Source organism: Pleurodeles waltl, chromosome 7, assembly GCF_031143425.1.
Source record: "Pleurodeles waltl isolate 20211129_DDA chromosome 7, aPleWal1.hap1.20221129, whole genome shotgun sequence".
NCBI classification, from domain to species: Eukaryota; Metazoa; Chordata; class Amphibia; order Caudata; family Salamandridae; genus Pleurodeles; species Pleurodeles waltl.
In genome coordinates this window covers 390,599,223-390,619,918 of record NC_090446.1, presented here as the reverse complement: position 1 = coordinate 390,619,918, position 20,696 = coordinate 390,599,223, and the positions used below count along the sequence as shown (strand labels likewise).

The window sequence follows — 20,696 nt, the reverse complement described above, 5'->3', positions numbered from 1 at the left end:
CCGCAGCAGACGCCCCTTCTGATTTCAAATAAACCTTTACAGTGTGTGTACTTGGATCATTGTGGTCCGCTGACACCAGATAGTGCATACAAATATATATTGGTTGCTGTAGATTCGTGCTCCAGATTTGTGTGGGTATGGCCACAACGCTCGGCTGACGCTCGAACTGTTATTAAAGATTTGCGCATCTTTGTCGATACATTTGCGGTTGCGGCTTTTCATTCGGACCAGGGCCCTGCTTTTGCCTCTAAGGCATTCAGGGACACCATGGCTTCGTTGGGGGTCCAACTCCAATTCTCGTCTCCATTTCATCCCGAGGGAAATTCTGTTGTGGAGCGTTTAAATCGTGATTTAAAGCAGTCCTTAACGGCCAGAGTTATAGGTACGGGTCGTGGTTGGCTAGCCCACCTATATGGAGTACAGAGAGCACTTAATAACTTGCCTAGAAGGTCACTGGGGGGTCGTACTTCATATGAGTGCCTGTTTGGAACACGAATGTATGTTCCTGATCTAGATGGTCCTGGTGTGGAGGCGGCAGATACGCCTTTTGACATAAATGATCGTGTCACTGTTTTGCAGGATTTACAACAATTCTGTGAAGATAACTCTTCTGCCAGTGCTGCCTCCTCAGGAATTAAGGATGAGCCAGTAACACCTACTGGTTGGATACCCAGGATTGGGGATCTAGTGCGTGAAAAGGTCGCAGTTAAAAAAGAACTTGGTCCTTCTTATCGAGAACCTGTCCCTGTGTTGGGGGTGAGCGGCACGAGAACTGTGATTTTACCGCTGCTGCGAGGGGCCAAAGGAAATCGCTTTGTTTCCATTGATAATGTCAAGTTACAACATGTGGCTGATTCTGCACAGCAGACCAAGAGGGACACCCAGTAGTTCCGGAATCCCTCTCACTACTGGGGAGGAAGTCCCGCTGCAGGTGATTTTCACCGACACTGTTTCCTCTCCCAGCTTGGGGAGGGTGGATGATGATCTTGCGATTGTTCCACCGACGGCGATTAATATGGAATCTTTTGATCAAATTGCTGTACGTTCTACTGATGTTTCTGAACATGTGGTTTATAGCGTGCCCTGGCGAGAGCCTCCATCTGCTTCTTCGTTCACAGTTGCACCTTTTGCTAGAACTGCTTCTGGCTGCTTCAACGACGCTGATAATGATGTGTCCGGCTCCTCGTCCTCGATGTCTTCTGTCCATGGTCCACGACGGCTGCTGGGTTGGCTTAAACGCACATATTTTGTTTTTCCTTGGAACTATATTTGGCTGTTTTTGGCCGTGATGACACTTTTATTATGGTTGGGATATGTGGTTACTTTTTTTCTGATAATACATGGTCATTTTCTTCCTGATCGATCTAACATTGGGCACGTGGAGACTGTGTTAAAACCGAATTTTTTGTCTCATATGGTTCGAAGAGACTTGTCCAATGTAAACATTTCTGCAATACCTGTTCCGGATGGAATTGTGTGGGATAAAGTAATGTTTGATATATATGGTCCCACTGAATTGATTCAAATACCGTATGTCCTCAAATTATCAATGAATGATATTGTTATACCTGGCATTGTTTCTGATGATTGGGATGTGAAGACAGTAGATTCTATGCTAACGGATTTGCAATATTATACTGTCTATGACGATGATGATGCTTACCAGTTTAGAGATAATCATGGTGACATGTTTTGTTACAACTATTATGGACACCACTTTATTCATAAAGCTAGTACCCCTAAGCCCATGTTTAATTATGTGCAATGGGAACATTGCTCGACTCCTCCACAAGGGAGTTCGAAAACGTTTTATGATAAATGTGCATATTTTTCTGGGCATGATCAACGTAATGCTAAGTCCTACTATTTTAAAGTTGCACCGTATTCTAATAAGCAAATGTTATTGACCGATTCTAAATTACTGTATTCCAATTTGTTTGTATCTCAACTTTCGGTCGAGGGATATGAATACTGGTTTAAAACTGTTGACTTGAAAAGTGTTTGGGGTTCGAAAAATTGGCAAATGCAAGGCAGAGACACGTTATTTAGAGCTTGTATTATCCCGGTGCAGATGATTTTCCTCAATGACACAGTACAACAGACTAGCTGTTTGGGCTTAGCGACAATTAGGGAGTTGACTTTGCCTAGTATACCTGTCCCTTCTAAATAAAAAAATTGGCAGCACTATGTGAATGCTACTTTTAGTGACTTTACACATTGGGTCCAGAATGGTACGCTTAACACTTCATCGTTACATCCAGGCGGGTGGTTATTATGGCCTGTAGACACAAATGTGTGTCATCAACGTTTTGTCACCTCTTCGGGGGGGTTCAGGACTAGTAGGGCAGACCCTCGTTACGTATCACCAGAACTTGCTGATATTATAACTACATACAGTGTGGGGAAGCTTTGTCAACAATGGTTGAAGTCATCCACGCTGGATGCAGTTAAGTCACATCTCACGTTACTGTCTAATGATACTGATTTACAAGATTTTTTGTCGGGTCCCAAAGTGCCACGGAAGAAAAGGTTCTTATACGAAGTTTATAATGAGATTTTGAAGCTTTCACAACAAGAGGCTGCAGCCCGGTTGAGGCAGATTGATCAGGAAAACCTGATGCAGACTTTGTCTGTTGTTGATAATGGCATGCATACCCTTTCTGACCGTATTTACACGATTGACAGCATTGTTTCCTCTGCCATTGACATTATTAAATCGGACATGTCTTCTTTATATCATGGGCAGAGTCAGACGCGGTCCATCATGCAGCTGGGTTGGACTCTTCAGACCTTGAAGGCGGGTCGCGTTCCATGGCAGCACGTTCGTGCCAGAGAGATCTTTATCTCTTTTAATTTGACTCGTCAGCAACAACTGATGGCTAAAAAGGAAGCGACATATGTTATGTTGAATATTGAGAAATTAGAGAAACTGCCTTTCACGGTAGCTGAGATTCCGTCAGCTGAGTGGTTGATTCATGGGATTATTAATTTGCCTATCTCCACTTTGCAATTTACTTCGTGTTTGAAGCACATTCCGGTGGGTAGATATGAACTATTGGGAGACAGTTACATACACGAGGTATGGGACCTTCCCTTTCAGTACAGATGTGGTAATGGTTTGAAGAAGGTTTTTCTTAGCGGCAGCGAATGCGAAGCTTCTGTCAGCCATTCAATGGTTTGTAAACAGCTGTCCTTGCACGGGGCGTGTAACGCTTCGATTGCTAACTTAGCTTGTTATCTGAAGGGAGTTCCAGTCCCGGTTATTAAAAACACTTTCCAGGTGCTTTCTAACGGCAGTTACATTGTTCTTAACAGCGAACGCTGCTGTGGCATGCGTGCCGGAATAGTTTACATCGTCGTTGTCAACAAGGCCGTTACGTGCTGCGGGAATGTGTTGTTTCCCCCTACTCAATTTAGGGAGGTAGCGGACATCTGGCCTCATATTGCTACTTCCAAGGTTGATTTCGACAAGTTGAGTCGGCTAAAAGCTTTATTGTTTCAAAAGCATGTGGCCCTTACATCTGCTAGCGAGACCTACGCACTTCAGGTGGCAAGGTCATCGGGGGAGATACAGTCCCTTTTGAATACTAACTTTCCAAATCACTTCGGTGAACTTGTGGGACGTATATTTAATGCATCCAGCACTGCTGGTATTGCACATTTTTTCAAAGTCATTGGTGTTGGTTTTGCTCATACCTTCTCTTCCATATTCGGTTTGATACCTTCGGCTATACATTCTATTTTCGGAAGCATTTTTGGGGGATTCCCAATTACTTTGGCTTTATTGGCTGGAGTCTTGCTGCTGTTGCTATTTTTTCGCAATGGCTGTCCCGTCACGACGAGATCCTGTATTGCTGCTCCCATCAGCGCAGCTGTGTCGTGAACGCATGATGCAGCATTTTGGAGCGACACTCCTGGGACATTTGGAGTGTGACTGGTCTCTGTCATTCAGACCGGTTTTGGATTGTGTGCAACCCGTGTTTCGATGCCTTTGGTGCTCATTTGAACATGCACTGGCTCTCTGTCTCTCATTGCAGCGCCCTCCAATGGTCGATGCTGATCTGTTGATGTTCCCGATTAGGGCTCATTCCCAGACTTGTGCACTACGGATGCGCTTGCTTCGTGAGGCAGTTTATGAGATTCCCTTCCTGGAGGAAGATGGTATTGTCTCTTTCATAGGCCCTGCATGGGGTGCCGCCCTGAATGGTTTTGGGGCTTTGGATCACACCTGCTCCATGGTACTTTGTGGCGTGGATCTTCCGATATTGACATATATCGAAGTGGAGGAACTCCTGCGTTCTATTGCTTCTATCTGACGATTGTTTTTTTACGAAATTGACACTATATTGAATTTGGCTTTATGATCACATGTTACCTAAATTTATGACTTTGTTGTCTTCTCACCTTGTCGAAATAATTGTTTTAGGTATTGTTTATATTTGGGGCATCCTTTTATATTATTGGAAGCACTTGCTACCGACAAGGGGAGGGTGTAGTGTGGTTAGTTTTGCGTATTCATTGCGCTTTAGCTTCAGGCTTTAGGCCTTTGTGCACTTTGCCCTGAATATATTTTATTCATTTGCTGACAGCTTAGAGCCTCTGTTCACTTTGCTCTACATGCTTTTTATTAGGCTTCGTACTGTTATTTTTCAAATAGCCAGTTCTACTGTGTTGTTTTTTATTCACATCACACTGTTTTGCCTACTTCAGCACTGGAGTTCTCCATAACATATTTACTCTGTGCTTCAGTCAAGGATACAGTCTGGTACATTGCCGATAGACGTGGTAAGAGTTTAGACTTGGCATTCCTGCGTAGGGACATTTTGTGATCACGATGACATGTTAGTTATAAAATCACTTCCTTGTCCCAATACACGCAAGAGGGAGATTCCGACCAGGGAACCACAACTAGACGCTGACTGCCTCGTTGCAGATGCTGAACCAAGATCACAGGTCTTTGCTCATGTATGAGGTCTGATGTCTCCACAGTGATTCTAATAGGCAAGCTAGGAGCTTAACATGCTGTGCTTTAAATAGAACAAGCAGAGGGAGAGTAGAAACTGTTAGACAATATGATAGCTTTGTTCTTATGTTTTACTCTCCTGGTGACTATTTTAATCCTACTGTGTTGTATCGTTCTGGTTATTGCAGCTCACGCCTTAATATCTAAAATAAAGTCGTTTTATTAAAAAACATTATATAAAACTTATACTGTATTTGTCATTTGTATATGAGATCATATTGGAAATAAGAGAGTTGGTTTGGATCTGAGTAACCACGACTTCCCTGAGAAGTTCCAAAGATGTCATGCGCTCGGCTGCCGAATCATTCCTCCCACATGGGAAAAATGAGGCACTGCTAGTTAGCCGGAGCAAAAAACGGATTTAGGGTGACCGAGTTCTTTACACATGGGTCAGTCTTAGTCCCCCACACCGTTATAGATCCTGCTACCTAGAAATCCAGTAGTCTCATTTAGAATAATGAGAGCCCACGCGACAGTATGTCCCCAAAATGTTATAGGCCTATATCTTTGTTGGGTAGTACTGTTCAGATCATTGGCAGCATGATCTCCAACCATCTAGTTTATTGGGCCCAGGAACGAGATATTCTCTTCCTTTTTCAGTTCGGGTTTCGTCCAGGGCTGGGTATAGAAGAGCAGTGTCTTAGCTTGAGTTTCATAGTTAGTCTATCCATGTTAAGCTTTGTTCTCTGTACCTGGCCTTTATGGACCTTTCAACAGCTTTTCATTCAGTTAATAGGTCCAAGCTGTATTTGAGGTTGCTGGGCATGGGCGTTGAAGCACCTTTGATGAACCTGTTGTTTAACCTGAATACTAACCTGGTAACAAGAGTGGATTTAAGCTCAAACAGGGAAATGTCTCTGGAATTCTGCCTCAAGCAAGGAATGCGCCAGGGATGCATTTTGGCCCCATTACTTTTTATTTTTTATGTTAATGATCTTTGTTCATTTTTGACTGCTAGACCGGTTGATATTTCCAGAGTTCCAAATACCCAGGTATCCACCTTGTTATACGCAGATGACGCGGTCTTGTTAGCCTGGATCCCAATGTTTTGCAAGTCTTAGAGGCCCGTGTCGTTCGGTTATTGGGTAGGATAGACAGGACTACAAATTATGGTACATCGCAGATCATGGCTTGTGAAGGCTTTCAATCCAGGGTCAGTCCCTGTGTAGCATTAACAACTTTAGCTTCCTGGGAGTAACTTTTACCCCCTCTGACTCCTGGCAGTCCCAGTTTTCAAGTTTGTGTCTTAAGCTTAGTAGGTCAGCTGGAGCAATCTTTAGACTCGCCGGAGCAGGGGAAAGGGACGGTAGCACGCGTGGTAAAAGTTTATAACACACTGGGTTCCTGCGGCTGCGTGCCGGGCTGGGGTTTGGAGATATCATAATTGTTCCTCCCTTCAGTTAGAAGAAAACCGCATATGCTAGAGGCTGTTACAGGCGATGGATTAGTATCTGGGCCAATCCCCAGGCGCAGCTATGTAGAAATGTTATAATAGACTGTTCAGATCTGGAGAGAGGGCAAGCTATCCCCTGGCTGAATCACATTTCGAGAACATTTCAGTCGTTAGGGGTTGTTTGGCCTAGTCACGCATCTCAAGAGTATTAAGAGAGACGATCAGTTCAGAGTGAAGCACATTTTTGGGGAGTATTGTGAGGAGAGGTTACAATCCGTGTTGGCAAAAAGTACAATGCTGGCCTTTTATCGTTCTCTTGCCAACACGGGGTCTGCCTTGTATTTCTCTTAGGAACTTACCGACTGGGAGAGATCCCTTCTCTTTTGTCTCGGAGCCAGCACAGTTTGGTGGCTCTTGAGACATGGGTGCCATTTAGGCATTTTGGGGGTGCCAGCTCTGATTTGTCCATGTGTTGGAGCCTCTACAGAGTCTCTCGTGCCTTATTTGTTTTTTCGGTGAGTATTAAAGCCAGCCACGTAGACTCTTTCTACAACCCCTATTAACTTCATTGAGACATTGTAGATGAAGAGAAGCTGTGTTCCACTTACAATTACTGAACAGCCAGATATTTGTTTTAAAATGTGCTCTTTTTTTAAAGCTGCGGTACGTGCGAGGAAAACATTGGAGAAATGTGCACTTTGAGTGTTCCCGTGTTTTAAAACTGTCTACATTATGCTGCTAGAGGTTTTCAGGTATTCTTAATTGTCATGTTTTACAATATATTCATATTTTATTATGCACAGGGCACATTACGAGTGTCGCCAATTGTCTAGAGTCATCTCGGGTGTATTAACAATTACTGGGGCACCTTTTTTGTTATCTGCACTGTTATGACGTGGACAACCTTGTGTTTTTAATCTTGTGTGTTATTAATACTTTTTAAATGTGATGTGTTATATTGCTCTCTCTTTTATGGCTGCTCTAGGCCGAATAAAAATATATATTTTTAATTGAATTGAATCAGAGCTAGACAGTAAAGTTAGTGTACGAAAGTGTGAGAGAACCCTTCAAGAAATACCTCCTTGAGCCAAGCATTACGCCTCTCCACTTTTAAAGGTCACCAGCCACCACTGCTTCTAGCTACAGTTGTACTGTGTTTTAGTTTGTTTTATCAGCCGTTGTGACCATAGGAAACACAGCTCATCCCCTGACATTCCTCCTCCGGAGACGGCCAGCTGTTTGTAGACTTGCACAATAGCTTCCCACTCCTTCCTACCGTGTGATATTATCTGGCTTCAAGCATATTCTTTCACTTCCCTTTTCGAATGACAATGATGACTATTTGTAGACACTCGTTATTTTGCCCTGGATCATGTATTTGATCTTTAAAGCTCCAAGTAGTTCTCCCTCAGCTTCAAACCTCACATGTTAATTTGTCCTCCGGGGATGGTAGTACTTGGGTGCTAAAATAAATGGTCTGCTATCTAGTTAAATGTCAGTCAATTCTCCTTGGTGTATTGGTTTGCCTGGAGTTGTAAATTCTACTTTTCTCTCTTGGAGTGTGAGTAAGCAACTGAACCCTGAAAAACAATATCAGTATTTTGTGATTTGTGAGTGCATTCAATGGATATAGGAGGAGTTGGTGGCATCCATACTGACTCACTTCTTCACCTGGGAGCATATCTGCCCCATGGGAGATGATGCCCAGCTATTATAATTCATTGATACTGTCCCTATGCTGTCATCCAGTTACAATAGCAAAAGTCCCGAGCCTCATATCAGTTATTCCAGCAACGTTAATGCAACACTCCGAGGTCACGGTTGGCTTGGTGAAAGTCACTAGATCGCCCACAGTATGTCCAAACGTCCAGGAAGCTTCTTACCTCTGACACATTTCACTGTGCAATTATTAATTTGTTCTGTTGCACGTTCTCTGGACTGGACATCAAACCTCTGTCTGAGAATATGCAGCTAAAGAATTATAAGCCAGGCTTCATGAAATCACATTTCTTCGTGTGCAGTGCTCTTTGGAAGACTCCTCATCATTGCTGTCAGCTGTCCATAGTGGACTTTGGTCCAGATTGGGCAATTGTTGAATACCCAAGGAAGGTTGGTTAGACCTTTGCTGCTGTAACACTGAAATTCAGCCTTGTCTAACTCTTCAGCCTGTTGTACATAGAGAAATATTTGTTACATACCGCAACTCTTTATGGGGCACACGTTGATGGCAGACCTCAGTCAGGTTGAACTAGAGAACTACTTTACCATCTTCATAAGAGCTCTAATGACTGTTGTGGGGATCATGTGTCTCTCTCTCTTAATGACTTCCTTTATACCCACACAGATGATCATCTGCCCTGGTTGTTTTACTTTGTGGTTAGGTTGAAAGAAACACAGTTTTGGCCAAATGACCTATTCAGTTGTTGACCACCTCAAGTTTCTAAAGCCCTGTTTCAACTTGAATATGGACATGCCACTGGACCCCTATATGCTGAGAGGGCAGTGGTGGCACTGACCTGTCATTGTGCAGATGCCCCAGTCCATTGTTCAAGCAGCGCATGCCAGTAAACAACTACAGGAGTTCCTTGAAGGTCATTCATATTGTATGAGTAGATACATAGCACAGAATGACAGAACTCTATCTTCTCGAGTAATGCATCTTAGTAGTTTTGTGTGCCTAAACAGCTTTGCTCTTACTTCTTCTCCCCTACTTCATGGATTCAAATGTAGCTATCCAAGGCATGTATCTAAAGCTATGATGGAAGTAGATGTCTTGATGGCACACATCCATGGTCAGGAACTTTGGCTTGTGACACCAATCCACTGCCATAACATCACAGATACCCTAGTTTAAGGAATACCATGGCTTGTATTCCTTGAATTCTGACAATGTATTTTGGATAAGATCACTGCTTCCCTTATTCATTGTGCAGATTATGAGCCATATTTTCTTCCTCGGATATTTCAGTCTGAGAAGTGGCTGTCTTTTTCAGTCTTTTTTGATTTCTCCGATCAGATTTCTTATTTGGGTTGTGCAGGATAGTGAGCATTGTAAATGTTTGCATTATGATTGAGCTTTTTGTAGAACAATGATTTTCACCATGTCATAAGGAAGGATTCGACACTGCATAAAAAAAGGATTGCCACTGCAGTACCAAGACGCAGGACTTACATTTAAAAGACTCACTCCATTTTTATTTTTTTTAGCTGTTGAGCCCCTGACTAGAATCATTTCACACTTTCTCTGGGTTCATGCTTGGTGAATTTACTAGCCAATAACATCTCTGTGTCTGCTGCCCTGGCATGCTAGAGTTTTCAGATATCCATTTCCTACATACACCTAAGAAACTTCTCCATTTCTGAGAGGAAGAGTGTGCAAAGATTCATGCACAGTGGGCCAGATGTACTTAAATGCAATTTTGCATTTCCTGAATAGCGACTTCATAGAAATCGCTATTTAGGAAATGCAAAATTCTACGTACACAGATATAGATTTCCTAATAGCGATTCCTACTAAGTAGGAATCGCTATTAGGAAATCGCAAATAGGGAATCCCATTGCATTTGTGCCAATAGGACAATTTTGCATTTCCCAAATAGTGATTTCCTATTAGTAAATCGCTATTTGGGAAATGCAAAACCAAGGATGGCAATGGGCAAAAGCCCCCCCCCCCGGCACACCCCACCCCAGAAATAGTGGTGCACATGTAAAAACACATAGGCCCAAGGGCTATGCGTGTGCTCAATTGCAAATATTTTTGAAAAAATCATTTTTGGGTGCTTTTTAAAAAATTGCACATGATCACCATTGACTTCAAGTTGATGGTAATTTAATTTCCTAAATGCCCAAATCGCATTTAGGAAATGCTTTGTACATCAGAATAGGAATCACAAATAGGTTATCCCTGTTTGCGATTTCCTATTCTAGGGATTTCTACACAGTAAAAATCGAAATTTGCGATTTCCTAAAGGCCTTTGTACATCAGAAAAGGCCCATAATACCGATTTGGACCATTAAGAAATGCAAAAAGGCTTTGTACATCTGGCCAAACATGCATGAATGATCAGCATGTTGAGATCCTATACTCGTACAGGACTCCCCTGATTTCATAAGCATGCATGGAATGTGTCAGTTGACTCCCTTTGAGCCTGCTCTTCCTGACACAGCATGAAACCCTTGTAGTCGGTGTTTACCTGGTAGCTTTTTAATGGGGTTATATTTTTGTGAAAAAATAATAATGAATAATAATGATTTTTATGTTGGATCCAATATGCAAATGTTGAAATATTGATTGCAATTGAAACAAGTTTAATATGATGTATAGTAGTGCGTTTAATGTGATTTAAGTATACCACATTTATATGCAAAACAATACCTTGGATAAAATGGGTGCTGTTCTGTTATTCACTCCTGTATTCACCCATCCCATCTGGCACCCCTGAGCATCTTCTCTCCCCACCAGCTATGCAGAACGAAGACAAACTGATGTAATGGATTTTTACTGTTGTGCTTTGAATGATTTTTCTAGTGTTCCTAACTGTTGCATTTCCAAGGTTCTTTTGCTGTAGTTCAGTTGCTGGGACTTTCCTTTTCTGTTAGGGATGCTGCTCAATTTCTTTATGATTTGGTTGCTCCTATGGGACTTAAAATCTTTCCTAATTTTGACTACTCTGAATAATTCTGCACTTGAGCCGTTGTGGCATTTATTTTGTACCACTAAATTTGCGATTTTTGTAATGAAACCCTTTAACTCTTCCTCTGAACTAGAACTCAGTGATTTTCCTACTCTGCTAAATTGATGTTGATGAGGTTGCCTTTGGTGGCAGATCACCCCTGTCTGAGGTAAATTCTTGGTCATTCAAACTTTGGAATGTATTGGGGTACGATTTTGCTCCCACACTTGCAACTGCACACAAGGGCTAAGTGCTGAACAAAAAGTGGGAACATGTGGATGGCATATAAAAAAGGTGTTCTGGCGAGGGTCTCCCTGCATTTCCACCTGAGAGGCACAACCACTAGGGCATCTATGGTGCCTCCTGTGTCACCTCATATGGAAATCAAAATATTGCCTCAAGGTAACTGTAATAGCGGCAGGCATTTTTGTCTTCAGTTCTAGACCAATGCTACAAGGTTGTGCCCACTTCTGGCGTGTAAAGCCTCACTCTCTTGCCTTGCATGGTAGGCGAGAAATGGTTGAACAGCTTGCTCAGCTGTGAGACTTTACATTTTTCTATTAGTATGGAAGTTGACTGTGTACTATCACACAATTCTTATTTCTGCACCTGGGTAGCTGTTTTGTTTCACTTTTGTCACATAATCTCCATTGGTGCCCTCTATATGAAAAAGTGCATTTTGTATTCTGTACTAGTAGGCATCTTTATTCGTGCTTACAGGCTACTAGAAGATCCACTTGTGGCACTGGCTCTGTGGTTTCTATTTTAATTTGTACTCTGTTAATAAACAGTTCTACCCTTTTAATTCGGTTTCAGTGTGGATTTCTTTGATAGCCCACACAGCAGATGCCTTTAAAACTAATCATCATGTGGTCTAGACTTAGAGCATAGTCATTAAATGTTAAGGTGCTGTACTCTCTTTGACACTGAGGTCCATGGTCAATACTGATCTATAGGAAAGAATCATTCGATTTCGGCAGGCTTTGAAAAAACATCTTTGGTCTCAGTTCTATGGCTTTCTGTACACTGCCCAATCAATAGCATTAAATGTGCTGAATGGAATGTTAGTGTGTCAAGCATGCTATATTACATCTGCCCTTTGCTCTAATTTCTCAGGTGCCATGACTGCAAAGGCTTTATCTCATTGGGTTTACGCCCGGGTGGCTAATAATTTGCTCAAAATTCCACCAATGACAAAAATGTGATGAAGGTAAAAAAAAAGGTAAAGGTATCTAAAATGAACTACCCCTTTAGTCGACAGAAAAGGTGTTCATTTATGGAGCCAAAGGACCGATCTAAAGTCAGAATTCCGGGCCCCAGTTGATAGTCTACTTGTTTGTAGTAATACGTGACAAGGAGGCAATGGGCATAGTTCGAGTCCATTTACTCCAATGGTCTGCAAAGTGAGTCATAAATTGCGGATGACCACATGTGCTTGACATGAGGTAAAACCCACGGCGGGTTCCAGGGGGTTGCAGGGTTTTGAGGCCTGTAAAGCACTTGGATGGTATTTTCAGGCACACATGCAACCTGGGAGACCCACTGGATTTGCTGTTTCCTAGTAACAGCTGATAAGCTACATTTCAGGTATGCCAATAGGTGTTGCTAACATATGGGCAGTTACTGGCACCATATGCCAGGTAGTGCCACTCGTGGCCTGGTTTTACCTTCTGGTGCCAGCGCATACACAAACACGCACCTCTGTGCAATGATAATGCCGGATAAACTCACAGGAATCAGATCCATGCATTTATGCGCCCAGGCTCTCAGAAATATATATTATGTGTATGGACATACACATCACAGTAAAAGTAAATTTGTAGATTTCCTTTGATGGAAATACACACAGACAAACTGACACACATTTATTGACGCATTAACTCACTAACACACAAGCTATTCCCCACCATTGAGTGCTTGTCAGGGGCGAGGGAGTGCGAGGGCAGTTTAGGGCAAAGTTGTGATTCCTGGAGAGATGAAAGAGCTTGGCATGCTGGCCTCTAGATCTGAACTCCGTTCGCCCCATGTAGTCCCTGTCCAGACTTACCCCAACATGGCCTATCTACTGGTCACCCTACCAGTGCCTTCTCCAGTAGAGATGCCTCATCGAACCCCTGGCCAATCCTTGGCCAAAAACGTTTGACAGGTTGGGCCATTCACTAGCACGACGTAGTCGGTAAAACGCACGTTCTGAGGCAAACGTTTCTCTGAGAGATTCATGCGTGACGTTTTTGAAACATTAGTGGAAGTCATTTTTCCTTTGTGAACCATATGTTTTCCTCTAGCATCGTTAATGATGCTACTACACCTAAAAGTAAACAAGCATTGCCTAAACCAATAGGTCTCATAATTGAAAGATGTTAGATCACCTTTTAGTTTCGCCAGTACTTGTTGCCAGTGCTGAACAGCATCAGCAACAAACTTTCTCTTTTTTGCCTATGCGGTTCAGCACTTGGACTATTGTATATGAGGGGGAATAAGCTCATCAGTGCTGACAAGCACTACAAAGCAACTGAGGAGCTATGCGGCTGGCAAACGAAAACTGAATAGGACGGGGCTGAAATGACAGACGAGTTGGGAGGAGCGACGTGGAGAGTGCAGAGAAAGTGGGAATATGACAGGGAGCAGCACACGAAGGAGAGAGTGCCTGGAAATACATGCACTCATATGGAGTGCAGAAAGAAAAATAAAGACTCCCCTTAGGTCAGCAATGGACAGAAACCAATCATCGTTTCAAAAAGATGGTAAAGGAGCTATGCTCCTGGGGAGGGAGAAACACAAGAAAGGGAAGGAAAGCTAATAATTAATAATAAAATAGCAAATGAGATTTACAAGGAAGCAAACCAGTGATAAGTGGTGCAAAGCACACTCTTAGTATTGGCATTGTAAAAGCTGCCTGCAAGCGAGACCTAAACAAAGCAGCTGTTTGAGATAGTCCAAATAAAAACTCCTCTTTAATTGTCCATACCTCATTTGTCAGACCAACCCCAAGATCACGCTGAGAGGGGCACGCATTATTCTTTACCATCCACCCTATGCTATGCTAGATGAGAAAGGAGGATTGCGCCCTGGTTGTCGCAGAGCGGTTTGGATGGTTGCCTATTTTATTTTAATGTTTGCACTGAGAGTATGGTCTGGGAGCAGGACAACACTTTACACTGATTCAAGACAGTTGGCAAAAACAATAAAACATGCCTTTAAGATATCGAGGCCAACTAACGCAGTCAACTAATGAATCCTTGCAGAGATCAGAGAACAAAAGACTGTCCAGGGTTCAAGCCCATCGACGCTGCGTTTCATATTTACAAGCCGAGTGCAAGTATACATTGTGTAAGCCTCTCCGTCTGCCTCGACTTCACGGAGGTGTGCAGACACTCTCTCTTCACCATACATTGGGGGGACTTCCATAGGAAGGTATACTGCAGTTAAGCGACACAGTTCACTAAACCCAACGCTAGTCTATTGCATCCTGGCCAGGCACTGATTTGAGACTCGTTACTAAAGATTATGAAACACAACGAACTGTCTCTGTTAATGGACCGCACTGACTGAAGTTAGTGACTTGCCTAAAACTTTAAAGGGCAGGTAGACTCCGAAAGCGCTCCAGGACCATCAAAATGGTGTTTAAGAAGTTCACAAATGCACATGACACAACCTAATAAGTTTAAAATGCACATAGCGCACATTATGTGGGTGTCCTGCAGGACAGGAGTAAGTCGACCAATAACTTTAACAGATGATATGCACATACATCTCCTACAGGGGATGACTGGCACCAGTGATGATAAAACGGTCTGAGCTAGCATTAGGATCTGGCACAGGAATGAGCACCAGAGCAAACTTCAGTCGTTGAACGGAAGGGCGGGAGTTAGGCACAGGATGGTATGTGTAATGCTGGAGAACAAAAAGCAGATACGCACTATCTTTTTAGTCAAACATTCCATTTGCTGTGGCAGCGTTTCAGCACGCTGTTTGCCTTCTGCTCGTGGAATAATGCCAGGTCTAAAAACAGAAAGCCAAGGATCAAAGGTAATGGCGCCCCCCGTCCCAGAAATCGTGATGTAAACCTGCTCTAAATGACTTCTATTTGAGGCGCCTCATTCTTTTCTGAGTTATTTCCGCATAGCGCTCAGTTCACCAGAGGCTCTGTGCTAGGCGAATTTCCAGCGACCTCTTCAGGACTTAACGTGGAATTCTATAGAGTTTATCAGGCATAGCCAAGTATAGCGCAAAGTGAGGTTAGGCAGCCCCCCGCGGCCACACGGCAGATTTCCCGACAATCATGCTGGCATATAATGTAAAAAATGCATTCTGCGGTAGCAGGGCGCATGAGAGGGGCTTAAGGGGCAGTGGAAAGGGGAGGAGTGCAGTCGGTAGGGGTACAAAGTGAGGGAAAACAGAGCACTCTGTAAACTTACCAACATTTTTGAAGACTTTCAAAACAGAGAAAGGTAGAAGGTGTGCGTTTTTGTCTGTGTGTTTGTAAAATTCTTGGTGAAATTCGACAGAAACCTCAACATACCAGACTAAAAGCACCTGTAGCCAACTATTTATCAGAAAATCAATTTATTAGGGGATTGTAACATCCCAAACAACCCTGAAGCTACGCCCCGATTCATAATTGCTACTGTACATTGACAGCGTCATAGATCATCTCAAACACTTTTGAAACATATGTCAGATTCATTTGTGATTTTGTTCGGAAGAAATTTTATACACATACCACGTTTAAAATAACTAACAATGACCCAATCTTATCTATGTTTCCTTTTCAGATGTTTGAAGTCCAGACACCTCCTTCTGTAGAGGAAAGGTTTGGTGTGTGAAGCAGAGGTGAGGCATTCACTAAAGGCTGCAACTTTCCAGTTTTCATTTGACTGAAGATATTTCCATGAGTCTGCATGTTGCACAAACGGTTTCACCAGCGGAGTGTGATGATTTCCTCTCATGTTCTGTAGATGATGTATGGCATCCACGTAGCCAATGAGATAAAGTTGAACATTAAAAAAAGCAAAACAAATCAGTTGGTTGAAACAAAGAAGAAACATTTTCATGGCTCTTACTCTAAGCTGAAAAAACATAAAGGAAGAAAAAATGTGGATGCCTCTAGTCCAAACTGGAAATGTATTGTGCTAAGAAACTTGCAGAAGTGTACTGGTTGGTGATCTTTTCACTAAGCGCATCCTTTGAATGATGAATTGCAAAGCTTACCATTGCAGAAAAATGCAGCTGAAGAAGATGTGGATCCCGATCGTCGTCCTCCTGCTGCTCCTGGTGCAGAAGATGTACCAGGTCATCTGCATGGGCCAGTCGTCGCCCTACTGCAGCTTCCGCAGCATCGGGCCTCGGCCGTGCGGCTGTAAACAATGCATCTCTGAGAAGGGAGTATCGGCCTGGTTTGATGAACGTTTCAACTCCTCAGTAAACCCGCTGCTAACCGCCCAAAACCCAGAAATTCCTGTGAATGTGCAAAGGTGGTGGCTGGTGAGTAAAGCCTCAAACTTGCAGCAGCATTCATATACAACTGTTCTTGTTTTGTCTTTAAATAAGTACTCTTTCATGTTTATTTTGTATTATGCAAAATTTGTAATCTAAAATGTGCATATGTTATATTCTGTTTTGTGTTCTCAGGTTTAGCATCTGTTTAAGACATTTTCACTCATGTAATGTCCGTCTTGCAGTGCAAGTAGAGGGACAGCAGTTCTTTTTCATTCTCTGACATACAATGCGTTTTATTCGAGCTGTGTGACATTTGTTTCTTTAAACCTTTTCTTCTGAGTACTACTGTTATGCCTTTGACGAAGCTCTCAGTGGATATACCGTAGCAAGGATGTTAACAATTTGGGTTAGCGCAGTGCTTAATTTGTGCTTGTAGTTTCCGGTGCTGAGCACCGGTACTTATTTGTGAGGGCCGGGGCTTATTCTTCTGCCTCAAACATTTGCTGCGAGCAAAGGACACATATGGGAAAGACGGAAGAAAGAAAAACTAAGAAGCGTCATAAAGGGAGAAAGTAGAAAGTTGCAGGATGAGCTGAAGGGATTGAAGAGGCCCGAGATGGCTTCAGGATTACGCTGCCTTAGTATTCAGTGCCGGCAGATTTAATTACAGCAGCCTCGTGTTTAAGAGAAGGGGTTTGAGCATCGGCACCTCTTTATTTACAAATTAAGCACTGGGTTAGCGGCCTTAAAGCCGCAAAAATTGAAGTTTTAAGCACCTTTACACATGACCTGTAATATACCAGCGTCTGTGTGTAATGGAAGAAAACGGACGCTCTTGAGATTTCTCACTGAAAGAAAATGTCTAGCGTATGTGCAATTGTTAGAGGGTGGATTGCTGAATATTGAGAACATGCACAGAACTGTTTCACTCTGGTGTCAGTGTGCTTTTGAAACCGGATCAAATATCCTCGTCCTTATCAAGATAGTGGAGTGATCAGTTTTCAAGGATTCTTGTGTGGCAGTACACTTAATTATGCAAGACGTTGATTCTTCCTATCGTTCCCACTCCTCTCCCCTGATGAAATCCTGATCTCCTTCCTCTGTTTCCGCTTAATTCTTTACCTTTTTTGTGGGAGGAGAGCAGACTGCTCTATCTCTCTCTCTCTACTCTAAGCTGGCGTCTCCAATCCAATCAAATTCCAGGGCCTCCCTTTAAATCCTCGCCTTCATCTTGTTTTTCAAGAGTGAATTTCGCAAAACAGTTTAGAGGCCTATAGTTCATGAATGAAAGGTTGCAATTAAAATTATCAGGGGGGAGTACTTGAAATGCCACTTCCTTGTTACATTTTAGGAACTTAAGAAACTGGGGTTCAGGGATTGTATGCTAATGCCAGCCTATGCCATGTTGTGCCACCATATGACAGGCCCTACTATGTGGTACCAGGGCATGTATAAACATGCACACACACAGTCGCATATATGCATTTACACTCCTAGGCACTCCCACCTAGTTATATGTGTACGGGTAACAGTCCTCCATGGACCTTTCGATCCAAGTGCATGCATATACACAAGCACCCAATTGCAGATACATTCTCATGCACTATCATAAACAACATTCAATTCCATGCCGTGCATGTGAGAAGCGAGAGAGTGCAAGGGCAGTGCAAGGGGGTGTTATGTGTCCTGGTGGCAGGTGTAAGGGGGGGTTATGTGTCCTGTTGGCAGGGAAGCGGCAGGTATGAGAGCCTCCAAATCTGAACTCTAGATCTGTACTAATGAAGTGTATAGTGTTCATAAAGTGAGCTGCCTCCTCTGTTATCTTCTCTTTGGTTTGGATTACTTTTGGAAGAATTTGTATTGTTCTGTTATTCTGTCCACTAAATACAATCGTGTATATAGCATCCATTTGCTTCAATAAACTTGTTTAATTTTCTCTACCAATCAGCCCGTTAAAGTTGCTGAGAGCTTGTCTTTACAATACTATCCTACTACTGTCTGTTCGAAACCCTCCTGTTTGCTTGCACTTAATACCACTCCTTCTCGGTTTCCTATCATTCTGCTACTACTATACCAGATCTAACGGTTGTGAGTAAATCCATTTAATGTGCCTGTTTGTTTTCCTTTTTTTCTTTTATTTGAAAGTCCGGTAAACAAACACCCGGCCATTGTGTTCTATAAGAAGAGCATGTTTTTGTCTTCTTAGTGTAAGACCAACAAATGTTGTAGTAGTCTGTCACAAACACCTAATGTTAAAATAAATATTTATTTACTACTAATTTGGATCTCGGGTTTGGAAAATATGATCTGTCCAGATGAGTTTTGGTCTTTGATATAAGGTAAGCTCCCTGTTTTGAATTTGGGACTTTTGAGACATGGGACTATTCTATCTTTGATCCAATAACAATGCCCAAATAAGATCTGCACCTTAGTTGAAGCCTATTTTTATTTCTGCCGTGGAGCCTTTTTCCCCTGGAGCACATCCTCTGCCCAGCTATAATCTCAGCCTAAAATGTGGGGCAGGGCAGTTGATAGTACAGTTCTGCTGTAAAATGGGCCATGAGAAAATCTGCAGATATTTAGTTATTTTCAGCAGGGTGTCCATTGCAGATACAGTTTTTCCAGCAGAAGGCATTGGCTTTCAAGTGTGATGTTTGTAGCAGGGATTGGGGTTTCTTATGAAGTAGGTGAGCTGGACAGTTGGCAGCAGATGGAGTTTAGAGGCAGAGAGGAGCTAGAGTTTTAACCATAAACCACTGTGGGAACGTATGAGTGCCACTAGACATAGAACTTGCATCTCTTTGGAATGGAAATGGAACTTGTGGGCACTTTCAACAGATTGGCTGATTCAAGACCACCCACCAATAATATTATAGCTCTCCTCTTAAGATGCATTGCATCCCACTGGCATTTCAGAAGTTGCTGAGAACACTAAAGAAGAGGTGGGCACTCATGCCAGCTGGAAGAATAAGACATAGTGCCTGCCGGGAGAAAATAGGAAGACTGATATGTTCTCTCACTTAATCTCTGTTTCCAAACCTTTCTTCTAGAACTGGGACAGCCAAGAGTGGTTAAACATTACGGACCCGGAGAAAACGTGCTGATTTAGGAAAACCTAACCCACATGCATTCTGATAACCTAATCCTGATGACCTGTAATATTGAATCAAAAAGAGTTGTGTAGAAACTAAGAGACATCCTGCTGTCCTGGAATAATTTGCTCCTAACCTTTGAGGTGCTCAGAAGGACAGAGCGTAATTATGTGGTTATGGCTTCCCCATTTTTCCAAGAGGGGTGAGCAGTATATCTCACCCAGAAATCAAGGTGCCTGATATTTTGCCATCCTTCTGGCCTTCCTACATTGTCCGAACGCTTGGCTGACCACTGGTGGACGTTTCTGATAAAGTAGTGAGACAATGTGGCTTTGTGAAGGCCATACGTTTTAATCTTGGCAAGGCAGTCTTAGCCTTCTTCAGTGGTTGGTATATTGAGTATCATAACGTTGCAAATAATAATTGTTATTTACAGTGCTCATAAATGTCAGTCTTGTGCTATAATTGTATACGTCTCTGATAATCTATTTGGTGTAAATTTGAGTACTTGCTGTAACATTTTATCCCTGAATCCTAATTATTTCCATTTGCCTTTCTTTTTAACAGCACTTGGTTTGGATCTTTAAGTTAAAATGAGTAGGTGTTAGAAATGGGGTCATTGGTTGACAGTCAGGTTACCCCCTGTTCAAGCAAGGACCCTCACTCTAATCAGGGTAAAAGAGAATCACCCTCAGCTAACCCCTGCTTACCCCCTTGGTAGCTTGGCAGAGCAGTAGGCTTAACCTCAGAGTGCTAGGTGTAAAGTATTTGTACCAACACACGCAGTAACTTAATGAAAACACTACAAAATGACACAACACCAGTTTAGAAAAATAGGAAATATTTATCTAAACAAAACAAGAACAAAACGACAAAAATCCGACATACACAAGTCAAGTTATGAATTTTTAGAGATTAAACTAAAAAATAGCGCTTAGAAACAAAAAATGCTTTGATGAGATGTTAACACGGCTTCGTGATGGAGTCGTTCCCAACAAGCCAACACCAGCGGCGCCGGACACGGAGTCGTGTAGATCCCCAAGTACAGTACCTTTGGTGAAGAGTGAAAACAAGCC

General features: G+C 42.6%; 1 protein-coding gene across 5 annotated transcripts in view; it reads left to right on the top strand.

Moving 5' to 3' along the window:
* LOC138304103 (CMP-N-acetylneuraminate-beta-galactosamide-alpha-2,3-sialyltransferase 2-like) overlaps positions 1-20,696 on the top strand; it is a 379,283-nt gene that overhangs the window by 178,514 nt on the left and 180,073 nt on the right. For all 5 annotated transcript variants that reach the window (XM_069243850.1, XM_069243849.1, XM_069243846.1 and 2 more), the window contains one exon: positions 15,865-16,573. In XM_069243850.1, the coding sequence (XP_069099951.1) occupies positions 16,280-16,573 (294 nt within the window). In that variant the 5' untranslated portion in view covers positions 15,865-16,279. The remainder of the gene's footprint in view (positions 1-15,864; positions 16,574-20,696) is intronic.